This window comes from Salvelinus alpinus, chromosome 24, assembly GCF_045679555.1.
Source record: "Salvelinus alpinus chromosome 24, SLU_Salpinus.1, whole genome shotgun sequence".
Taxonomy (NCBI): Eukaryota; Metazoa; Chordata; class Actinopteri; order Salmoniformes; family Salmonidae; genus Salvelinus; species Salvelinus alpinus.
The window spans coordinates 32,026,501-32,039,915 of NC_092109.1; the positions used below are offsets into that span (position 1 = coordinate 32,026,501).

General features: G+C 39.0%; 1 protein-coding gene across 1 annotated transcript in view; it reads left to right on the plus strand.

The window, feature by feature from the left end:
• zbtb20 (zinc finger and BTB domain containing 20) overlaps positions 1-12,504 on the plus strand; it is a 37,212-nt gene extending 24,708 nt beyond the window's left edge. The window contains exons 4-5 of the mRNA XM_071364548.1: positions 1,935-3,464; positions 11,924-12,504. Coding sequence (XP_071220649.1) covers positions 1,955-3,464; positions 11,924-12,453 — 2,040 coding nt within the window. The 5' untranslated portion in view covers positions 1,935-1,954 and the 3' untranslated portion in view covers positions 12,454-12,504. The remainder of the gene's footprint in view (positions 1-1,934; positions 3,465-11,923) is intronic.
• Positions 12,505-13,415: the final 911 nt, after the last annotated feature.

Here is a 13,415-nt window from a genome sequence, read left to right on the forward strand (position 1 = left end):
TTATTCCATCCCCAAACACCATGTTAGATCTGAGTGGGCCAGTTAGTTTTGCAAGACCCGGTGCACTTAGATAGCTGGCTATCTTAATTTTTTATAATCTACTAACAAGATAATATGACAAAACTCTTTGGGCACTTTAGTACCTACTTACCCGATTAGCCTCCATCACCAAAGCCACCAGCTGGCTGTTCCTTTCTTGACGTCAAAGCTGCACTGTATTGTTGGTATAGGAGTTTTTGATGAATGTAATTCAAATTGCGAAAATGTTTTATACACTTTTGCATAAAGACCGTTTATATGGAATATAATCAATCTACGTTGTTAGATTTGTGGAATATATTGTATATCATGCCACCTTTCCTTTACGATTGCATAGGAGAGAAGTCTGATTTAATTATAGTTTTACTGCTATTGCATATGATAATTACAAGGGTGATAGTAGTGAAAGGGGGTCAGGTGCTATAAGAATAAACGTGTGTGTGTGTGTGTGTGTGTGTGTGTGTGTGTGTGTGTGTGTGTGTGTGTGTGTGTGTGTGTGTGTGTGTGTGTGTGTGTGTGTGTGTGTGTGTGTGTGTGTGTGTGTGTGTGTGTACAGTATGAACCCAGAGGGTAAAGGGGGAGGTACTGTATAATAGCCGTGGTTTCAAGAACCCCTGTGCTCTGGGTGTGGGTTATGTGGATGAATGAAATTATGTAAAACATATACGATTGTATGAACAGGTGTTCAGTCTTACAGAAAAGCCATTCATGTTTTTTTAAGGACAGTATAATGTAGAGGCTGTTTGCTGGAGGGCTAATGATAAATAATATTTAGTGATTTGATACTTGTTCTGCTATCAAAGTGGTTAATAAAATATGTTATTATGGTGAAATGGTAGAAAACCAATTTAATTAATCTAGATTCCATGTGTGGAATGACAAAGCTATTGGATGCCATTGTCTTTCATTGTCATATCCAGTCTTTTTCAACTGATCTTCAAATGTTAGCTAGAAAAGTCAAGCATTATTCAACAAGTCAACAAGTTGTATATTGTCTTTGTAGCATTTTGTTAATACTACATTTAGATGTCTAAGAGGAGCTTTAACATTGCATGAATTGAGAGCAATACTGTTACGCTTGGAATAAAATGGAGCTATCTTTGAAGATTTGTTTATTTGCTTAGCCAATTTGTAGATATGAGTTTCAGGTACAGTTTGTGTTCAGGGCAGCCACAAATCCATTCATGAGGGGGGCCTAAACATTGTCAGACCACATTTTAGCAAATGACTCTGGCGCAAATACCAGCTTAATTTGTGTAATGTCCCAAAATTGGGAGAGCAGAGGTAAGATAGTTAGGGAGCACCATCACTGGGAGAGCAGAGGGTAAGATAGTTAGGGAGCACCATCACTGAGCACGCAGGTGGACGGCTGATTAACTAAGCCTATTAGTTTAAACCCAGAGCACCACCTACTGGGGGTTTAGAGTCTCAGAGAAAATCTACCACCAGACTTGTAAGATGGGAACAAAACTAATGAGATGGGGATCCATCTTGATTGTCTCTTTCGCTCTATCGCGCTACAGATCCTTTGTTGTGCAGTTTTGTGCAGACATTCATCCAACTACTAACCAGCTAGCTAGTTTACCTTGACTAATTTGATTGTTTCAATATCAAATGCCAACATCTTATGAAAATAAGATGACCACTGAAATGTGAGGAAAGCACATGGGGTGGATGGAGAAGGTCATTTGTTGAAATTGATTAAACTTGGCATTTCTGTGCTAAATATCCTGATTATGTCCCTGCAGTGCAGCTATGTTTCATCTTAAAATGTATTTGATAATCATTATCATTTTTTTTGTATTAGATAGTGCTCATCATGTGGCCCACATTTTGACTTTCTAAAGGTTTATTAATTATTTAAAACATTAAGCCTTTTTTTCTTCTGTGTCCAGGTGACATCTGTTGCAAGGGGATGACCGAGCGCATTCATAACATCAATCTCCACAACTTCAGCAATTCTGTACTTGAGACCCTCAATGAGCAGCGCAACCGCGGGCACTTCTGTGACGTGACTGTTCGGATCCATGGAAGCATGCTGCGAGCCCACCGCTGCGTGCTGGCCGCTGGGAGCCCCTTCTTTCAGGACAAGCTTCTCCTGGGCTACAGTGACATTGAGATCCCCTCGGTGGTCTCGGTGCAGTCCATCCAGAAGCTGATAGACTTCATGTACAGCGGGGTCCTGCGGGTGTCCCAATCGGAGGCTCTCCAGATCCTCACTGCTGCCAGCATCCTGCAGATCAAGACGGTCATCGATGAGTGCACCCGCATCGTGTCCCAGAATGTGGGCCTGGCCGGTCCAGGGGGGTTCCCTGTCAACCCAGGGGACTCTGGGCAGGAGACGCCCCGGGGCACACCTGAGTCAGGCACCTCTGGGCCCAGCAGCGATGCAGAGTCAGGGTACATGCAGGCCACGTCCCAGCAGAGTCTTGAGCGTGCGTACACATCGCTGTACTCCTACTCGGGCCTCTCACTGCAGAATGGAACCCGTGAGCGCTCCCACTACGTAACCAGTATGACAACAAGCTACGACCCAGCCCTTAGCATGCAGAAGGACCAGCACGACCAGGACCCGCCGTGGATCACCCGCATCCATGAAAGGTCACAGCAGATGGAACGCTTCCTATCCACCCCTGAGACCACCCACTGCCGCAAGCAGCCCCGACCGGTACGCATACAGACAGGAGGCATTCACATAAAGCAGGAAGCAGAGGATGAGTACAGCTGCTATGGTATGGATGAGTGCACAGAGGACACTGACCACGTTGAGAGTGTGGAGACTGAACCGAAGGGTGAAAGCTTTGACTCAGGGGTAAGCTCCTCCATTGGTACTGAGCCAGACTCCGTGGACCAGCACCAGTACCCCCTGGGCTTTGGGAGGGAAGGAGGTAGAGAGGGGACCCCAGTGCAGATTGAGGTCGATGACTCCTCCCCAGAGCAGATTCATGAGACGGAGGAAGGGGGCACATCCCACAGCACTAGCGACAGTAACATGTTGCAGCCCCTGCCCAACCCAATCATGGCCCAGTCTCTGCCAAGTGCCCTACTCTATATGCGTCAGGCCGAATCTCACACCAGCAACCTGAGGATGCCACTCACCATGACCAGCAACACCCAGGTAATGGGCATGGCTGGCAACTCCTACCTGCCCACTCTGTTTCCCACACAGTCGGCCAGCAACAACAAGCCCTTCCTCTTCAGCCTGCAGCAGTCCATGGGAGGCCAGCAGCCCCAGTTTGTGTCCGGGCCTACCCCTAGTATGCCCCCATTCCCTCAGCAATTGACGGTACAGCAACAGGCAGCGCGGGAACAGCAACAGGCGGCCCAGATGGGACAGGGGGAGAAGAAGCCCTATGAGTGCACTCTCTGCACTAAAACCTTTACTGCTAAACAGAACTACGTCAAACACATGTTTGTGCACACTGGTGAGTTTCAAATAATTTCCCTATACATTTGCAAACATAAAAGACACAAACACAATGAATAATTATTTTAGTTTAGATGTAGCAATGGATTGTTTTTAAACTAGGCTGAGACCAAGGTCTCTTTCACAGATGAGCCCTCTATACACATCAATACACATTAAACACATCGCTATACGCATCAATAACACATCAATATACACTATACACATCATTATATACATCACTATAAACTATACACATCAATATACACTATACACATCAATATATACATCACTATACACTATACACATCAATATACACTATACATATCAATATACACATCAATATACACTATACATATCAATATACACATCAATATACACTATACACGATACACATATACAGTATATATATTTTTTAGCTTTATTTATACAGGTTTTTTCTCATTGAGATAAAATCTATTTTCCAAGAGAGACCTGGTCCAATAGCAGCAGGGGGAACACAACATTAAACAAAACTATAAACACACATACAGTACAACAATTACATATTACATTAAAAACACAAACATCTTGACTAAAAACAGCTGGCCTAAAAACAATTACACTCTTCTTTGATATATACATCGATCAAGTGTTTAAACTCCACCAACGAAACTAGATCATGACATTTTAAAATGTTCAGGAGAGAATTCCAGGACCACGGTGCTAAGTAACTAAAACTATTTCTACCATGACCTGTTCTAATTTTTGGTACTGTTAGAAGCAAATCAGAATGGGACCGTAATTGATATTTATTTACTGACCTGACTAAAAAAGAACAGAGATAAAATGGCATTTTACCCAATATGGCCTTATAAATCAGTGTATACCAGTGTTTAAGCCTACACAAGGTCAATGACGACCAGCCAACAGCGCTGTAGAGATCACAATGATGTGTTAGACATTTCTGATTTGTAATGAACCTGAGGGCTGCATGATACACTGAATCAAGTGCTCTCAGGGTAGTGGCTGAGGCCTGCATATATATAACATCACTAAAATCTAAAACCGACAGTAATGTACATCGTACCAGCTCCTTCCTGGCCTCAAAAGAAAAACAAGCCTTATGCCGGTAATAAAATCCTATTTTCAGCTTGAGCTTCCTTATCAAGTTCTCTACATGCACAGTGAAGCTCAGCTTATCATCAACCCACACACCCAAATATTTGTACACTTTAACTTGCTCTATAGTATGTCCAGCCAATGTAGCAATGACATGATTTGTAACATGCCTGGCATTTGAAAATACCATGCATTTTGTTTTACCTGAATTTAGAATCAGCTTTAAATCATACAGATTCTGTTGTATGATGTTAAATGCTCTTTGGGCATTTTCAAAAGCTAAAGATAAACTACCACTTGAATAAAGAACAGTATCATCTGCATAAAAATGAACATCCACTGTTTCAATAAGATCCCCAATGTTGTTGATATACAAAATGAACAACAGTAGGCCCAAAATAGAACCTTGCGGAACACCTGAGCACACCTCTATGGACTCAGATTTACAACCATCCACCATTACACATTGTGTACGATTTGATAGGTAATTTATATACCAATCTAGAGCATGACCAGTAATTACACAACATTTTAACCTTTGCACTAACACATCATGGTCCACGGTGTCAAAAGCCTTCGACAAATCAATAAAAACAGACACACAATGTAACTTCTTATCAAGAGCACAGTGGATGTCATTTAAAACCTTCAATGTTGCTGAAACAGTGCTGTGGCCAGACCTAAAACCTGATTGCATTCCATTTAAGATGTTGTTTTCTTGGAAGTAGGTCTTTAGCTGCCTACTAACTAAGGACTCCAGTACCTTTGACAGTACAGTACAGTATATTATACACTATACACATCAATATACACTATACACATCAATATACACATCAATATACACTATACACATAAATATGCACATCTATATAAACTATACACATCGATATACACATCAATATACACTATACACATCAATATACACTATACAAATCAATGTACACATCAATATACATTATACACATCAATATGCACTATACACATCAATATACACATCACAATACACTATACACATCAATATATACATTAATATACACTATACAGATCAATATTTAAACCAATATACACTACACACGACACTATACACATCAATACACATATCAATATAGACTATACACATCAATATAGTCAATCAATAAATATCAATATTCACATCAATGTACACTATACACATCAATATACAAACCAATATACACTATACACCTCACTAAACACTACACATCACTATACACAGATATATATACACTATACATATCACTCTGCACAGCAATATAAACTAAACACATCAAAATGAACATCAACATGTACTATACACAACAATATATACATTAATATACACTATACACATCAATATACAAACCAATATACACTATACAAATCAATAAACACATCAATATACACATCCCTATACACTAAACACATCAATATATTAAATAATATACACATCAATATACACATCGATATACTATATACAGCCCTATACACATCAATATACATATCAATATGCACTATGCACATCAATATACACTATACACATCAATATACACATGTATATACACTATACACATCAATATTCACATCAATATATACTATACAATATACACTATACACATCAATATACACATCAATATACACTATACACATCAATATTCACATCAATTTATACTATACACTATACACATCAATATATACATCACTATACACATCAATATATACATTAATATACACTATACACATCAATATACACTATACACATCACTATACACCAATATTCACATCAATATACACTATACACATCATTGAACACTACACATCAATATACACATCAACATACACATCAATATACACTATACACATCAATGTACACATGAATATACACTATACACATCAATATACACATCACTATGCACATCAATATATAAACCAATATAAACTACACTATACACATCAATTCACACATCAATATAAACATCACTATACACTAAACACATTAATATATACATGAATATACACTATACACATCAATAACAAACCATTATACACTATAAACATCAATATACACGTCAATATACACAGAAATCTACACTATACAAATCAATATACACTCTACACATTAATATACACTATACACATCCCTATACACATCAATATACACTAAAAACATCATTATACACATCAGCATATGCTGGGGCGGCAGGTAGCCTAGTGGTTAGAGCATTGGGCCAGTAACCTTTCGGTTACTGGATCAAATCCCTGAGCTGACAAGGTAAAAATCTGTTGTTCTGCCCCTGAGCAAGGCAGTTAACCTGTTCCCTGGGGGCAGTGGATGTTGATTAAGGCAGCCCCCTGCGTCTCTCTGATTCGGAGAGTTTAATGCAGAAGACACATTTCAGTTGAAGGCATTCAGATGTACAAGTGACTAGGTATCCCCCTTTCCCTTATACACATCAATATACACAACACTACACTATAAACATCAATATACACTATACACATCAATAGACACTATACACATCAATATACCCTCCACTAATATTGGCAGCCTTGGTAAATAGGAGCAAAACAGGCTGTGAAAAAATTGTCTTTATTGTTTATCCTCTTGGTCTTTCATTCAAAATATTCCCAAAAATCTAACCTTTAATTAAAGTAAAATAATTGAAATAGATCAATTATTATCATGAAACAAATGTTTTTCTCAAATATATGTGTGCCACAATTATTGGCACCCCTTCATTCAATACTTTGTGCAACCTCCCTTTGCCAAGATAACTGCTCTGAGTCTTCTCCTATAATGCGTAATGAGGTTGTAGAACACATGGCAAGGGATTTGAGACCATTCCTCAATACAAAAACTCTCCAGATCCTTCAGATTCCGAGGTCCACGCTTGTGGACTCTCCTCTAGCTCATCCCACAGGTTTTCTATGGGGTTTATGTCAGGGTACTGTGATGGCCATTGGAAAACCTTGATTCTGTGGTCAGTGAAACATTTTAGTGTTGATTTTTGAGGTGTGCTTTGGATCATTGTCCTGCTGGAAGATCCAACCACGGCCCAGTTTAAGCTTCCTAGCAGAGGCAGTCAGGTTTTGATTTAATATCTACTGGTACTTGATGGAGTCCATGATACCATGTCTCCTAGCAAGTTGTCCAGAGCCTTTGGAAGAAAAACAGCCCCACAAAATCAAAGATCCACCACCATACTTCACAGTGGGGAGGAGGTACTTTTCTGCATGGCTATCTTTCTTTCTACGCTAAACCCACCTCTGGTGTTTGTTTCCAAAACGCTCAATTTTGGTCTCATCTGACCATAGAACCCGGTCCCATTGAAAGTTACAGTAACGTTTGGCAAACTGTAGGCGCCTGAGTTTGTTGTTTGATGACAGCAAAGGCTTTTTTATGGCAACCCTCCTAAACAACTTGTGGTTATGTATATGGCGTCTGATTGTAGTTTTGGAGACTTTCTGACCCCAAGACCCAACTAACGTCTGCAATTCTCCAACTGTGATCCTTGGAGATTTTTGGGCCACTCAAACAACCCTCCTCACTGTGCAAGAGGTCAATATAGACACACATCCTATATACAATATACACATCAATATACACTATACACATCATTATACACATCAGTATACACTATACACATCAATATACACTATTCACATTACTATACACATCAATATACAAACTAATATACACTATACACATCAATACACACATCGATATACACGTCACTGTACACATCACTATACACATCAATATACACTATTCACATCAATATACAGATCAATATACAGTACCAGTCAAAAGTTTTGATACATCTACTCATTCATGGGTTTTTCTTTATTTGACTATTATCTACATTGTAGAATAATAGTGAAGACATCAAAACTATGAAATAACACATATGGAATCATGTAGTAACCAAAAAAGTGTTAAACAAATTCTACAAAGTAGCTACCATTTGCCTTGGTGACAGCTTTGCACACTCTTGGCATTCTCTCAACCAGCTTCACCTGGAATGCTTTTCAAACAGTCTTGAAGGAGTTCCTTCACTCGGCGGTCCAACTCATTCCAAGCCATCTCAATTGGGTTGAGGTCGGGTGATTGTGGCGGCCAGGTCATCTGATGCAGCACTCCATTCCACAAATTAACTTTTGACAAAGTACACCTGTTAATTGAAATTAATTCCAGATGACTACCTCATGAAGCTGCTTGAGTGAATGCCAAGAGTGTGCAAAGCTGTCATCAAGGCAAAGGGTGGCTACTTTGAAGAATCTCAAATATAAATGATTTGTTTAACACTTTTTTGGTTACTACATGATTCCATATGTGTTATTTCATAGTTTTGATGTCTAAACTATTATTCTACAGTGTAGAAAATAGTAAAAATAAAGAAAAATCCTTGAATGAGTAGGTGTGAACAAACGCTTGACTGGTACTGTACATAAGGGATTATCAACGAGGGGCTATGCGTTCTATGGAAAATAATGAAGGAGGTGGAATGTGTGTTCCAAGACACGGAGTGGAACTGACCATCCATGGAGTTGCATTATTTCCCATAGAACACATAGCCCCTCGTTGATTATCCCTTATGTACAGTACCAGTCAAAAGTTTGGTCACACCTACTCATTCAAAACTATGAAATAACACATATGGAATCATGTAGTAACCAAAAGTCCTGAGTTGATTTTCCCTTTCATACCATGGCTATAATTTCAGACATTTGCCACTAGAAATGAGGTTCATTTGCCAGTAGACATGTGTTCAACATCCACTGAAGTAGCTAGCAAGTTTACTAGCTGTGGTAACCAAACAAACAGACTTGCTAGCTTGCTATTATGAAAACCAGTGGTGTAAAGTAATTAAGTACTACTTAAGTAATTTTTTGGGGTATCTGTACTTTACTATTTATATTTTTGACAATTTTTACTTTACTACATTCAAAAAGAAAATGATGTACTGTTTACTCCACACATTTTCCCTGACACCCAAAAGTACTCGTTACATTTTTGAATGCTTAGCAGGACAGGAAATTGTCTAATTCACACACTTATCAAGAGAACATCCCTGGTCATCCCTACTGTGTCTGATCTGGCTGACTCACTAAACACACATGCTTCATTTGTAAATTATGTCTGAGTGTTGCAGCGCGCCCCTGGCCGTAAAAAAATCAAAATGGTGCCGCCTGGTTTGCTTAATATAAGGAATTTGAAACGATTTATACTTTTGATACTTAGGTATATTTTAGCAATTACATTTACTTTTGATACTTAAGTATATTTAAAACCAAATGCTTTTAGACTTTTACTCAAGTAGTATTTTACTTTGTGCCTTTCACTTTTACTTGAGTCATTTTCTGTTAAGGTATCTTTACTTTTACTCAAGTATGACAATTTATTAAAATTCAAGTATTACTTTTTCCACCATGAAAAAGCAGCTCAAACAAAACATGTAAAAATGAACTAAGGCACCTCTGGGGTTTCTGATATATGGTCAATATACCACTACAAAAGGCTGTTCTTTGGCACGACGCATCTCGGTGTATATTGACCATATACCACACCCCCCTCAAGCCTTATTGCTTAAATATACACTATACACATCAATATACACAATACACATCACTATACACATAAATATACACTGTACACATCAATATACACTATACACATCACTGTACACATCAATATACACTATACACATCAATATACACATCAATATACATTATATACATCAATATACACTATACACATCAATATACACTATACACATCAATATACACATTAATATACACTATACACATCACTGTACACATCAATATACACTATACACATCAATATACCCATCAATATACACAACAATATTCACATCTGTACACGAAAAGCATCAACACAATCATAGAGAACAAACATCTTCAGTACAAAGGTCCTCAATCAGCCTTTTGAATTCCCTCCTAATAAATGTGTATTTTGTTTAGTTGCTTGATGTATATAGGCTATTTCTTGATGGATGGATGGCTAACTCTGATTCAGAGGGGTTGGGTTAAATGCGGAAGAAACATTTCAGTTTTCTTGAATGCATTCAGTTGTACGACTGACTAGGTATCCCCCTTTCCCTTTATACAGTATATTTGTTTTCTGTGCATGAAAGAAGTAGTGATTTTCAGGGATTGACATTAAAGGTTGTCCTACTGGCCAGGCAAGTGAACTTTCTGGTTTCTTCCCTTATGGAAGGAATGGCAGTTGGGCAAGTTGAGCCTTCTCTGTGGTTTCCCCATTGGTCAGGTGAAAACAACCAAACTTTCCAGTAGCCTAAAACATGTATTTTTGGTTCCTCCCAATTGTTTAAGTGAAAGAGAGACAATTTATGGCACTTTATGGCTCTAGCTGTTTGCACACAGAAATGTCATAAATTGTCTTCCACTTAAACCACGTGTCAAACTCATTCCATGGAGGGCCAAGTGTCTGCGGGTTTTCGCTCCTCCCTTGTACTTAGTCACTAATTAGTAAAGAACTCCCCTCACCTGGCTGTCTAGGTCTTAATTGAAAGGAAAAAGCAAAAACCCGCAGACACTAGGCCCTTAGTGGAAGGAGTTTGACACCCCTGACTTAAAAAATGGGGAGGAACCAGAAATATCTGTTTTAGGTTACCTTAATGTCAATCCCTGATTTAGATCCAACTGATCTCTACAAATTAGTTACAAGGCTCTGTCACATTGAAAAGTGAACTGTGGCTACCTGCATCATGTAGCTGATATTATGTTTTTGATTACATTATAGTGGGTGATATATAATGCCCTTTATGGTTGCCCATTAAGCTTGTTCTGTAAGATATCACACATTGATTCGGTACTATTTGTCATTTTAAAGTTGTATCAGTGGGTGGTTGGTGCATAAATATTAAAAGTAAAAAATAGGGAAGACAACACCGAGCAGGATGTTGGAAGGGGTTCAAATTTGACCTGAATTCATAATTGGGCCATTTAAGAGCAGAATGAATGAATAAAAATTATATTGTTTTTGATTAGTTTAGAAAATATATTCAAACTGAGATACTAGTTCATACACTGATAATATGTTAATGAGTAAGAAGGAAATATCGGTGCCTATTCAAATGTAACGAATCAGACACTGGAGGATGAGCGTGCCCATAAACAATGGCTGCTTGACAGTGAGTTCATGGACTGAGGTGTTGGGTTTACTGTTGTTTTGTGATGGGCAACGTCCTCGTTAATTAGCAAAAATCATGCAACATTCTCAAGGCTACATTCGAAGAATGGAGCTTCACTGTCAGTCAGTGTTCTTTGTTGTTTAGCAGGGTTTTGTGTTTTTCTGTCTCCTTTTTCCTCCTAATGACTGTGACTTCTTTGTACATCCAGGTGAGAAACCACATCAATGCAGCATCTGCTGGCGCTCGTTCTCCCTGAAGGATTACCTAATCAAACACATGGTCACTCACACAGGGGTGCGTGCCTACCAGTGCAGCATCTGCAACAAACGCTTCACCCAAAAGAGCTCCCTCAACGTCCACATGCGGCTGCACCGTGGAGAGAAGTCCTATGAGTGCTACATCTGCAAGAAGAAGTTCTCTCACAAGACCCTGCTGGAGAGACACATGGCTCTGCACAGCACAGGGGGCGCCGTCACAGGGCTGTCCGGGGCAGCAGGTGCCGGTGGCCCCGTTTCCATTCCCATGGCCGTGCCCGAACCTGGCGCCGGCGTGGCGGCCCTCGCCATGCCCGTCGGCGGTGGCGCAGGAGTAGGGGGTGGGGTCGGACCAGGAGTGGGTGTGGCTGCGGAGGCAAGCTGCCAAGAAGGGACCACCTACGTGTGCTCCGTCTGCCCTGCCAAGTTCGACCAAATTGAGCACTTCAATGACCACATGCGAATGCATGTCTCCGATGGATAAGTACAAATAGATACACTTCTTTAAAAAATATTAAATGAAAAAGAAAAATGGCACTAGATTTTTTTTTATTTTGAGGCATGAAGAATAATCAGTATAGACACTGGCACATTAAGTTTCCCAGAAATGAGTTTTTTTTTGTTATTCTAAAAGAAAAACAAGATGGTGGCCTTAAGGCTTTGTAGTTTGATATTGATCCACTGGATGGATCCTTACTACAGGCCTCTAAATGTATGCTTTCCTAAAATACTGATTTATGTGTTGAACACTACCGAAAGGCCTATGAAAGAAACACACACACATACACAAATTCAAACTCACACACCTATATACAGTATAAATATATCTTTGTATGAGTGTATGTGTTAATCTGTGTATGTGTGTACTTGTGCGTGTGTATTTGTATGTGTGCGTGTGTGTGCGTGTGCAAACATTGCCATGGAATTTGGAACATGGTAAATGTAATCCCATATTGACCGTTTTGGACACTATTAGGAGTCCAAGCTTACTGTGGTATAATTTTCACAAAAAAATATAAAAAATCTGGCTTGGGCTAAAGATTCCCTCTAAAAAATATTGTTGGTCACAAGTTTGCCTTCTTATGTAGGGTAAGAAAAGGAGAGTAATTAATTTGACACTGGGTTTTTATTTATTATTATTAAGGTATTGAGGGATTACAATACAGCTGTTGTGAAGGTACAAATTGATATTAATAATTGTACTGAAATGTAACTTCCTGTGAGTGGGTATAGAAATGGGTATTTAGTATATGTGTTATTGTCCATGCATTTTGATGGTTCAGGTTAAGTTTACAAAATTAGGGTTGTTGATAAGACAGTATTTGAGAAAAATGTAACATTGTTAGGAGTTTATTTCATTTGCATACACTGCCACTAATATCTTAGAAGACTGTTAAGGCTATTAGACCTCTTCCATTTACAACATGTGACATAACAAAAGACTAA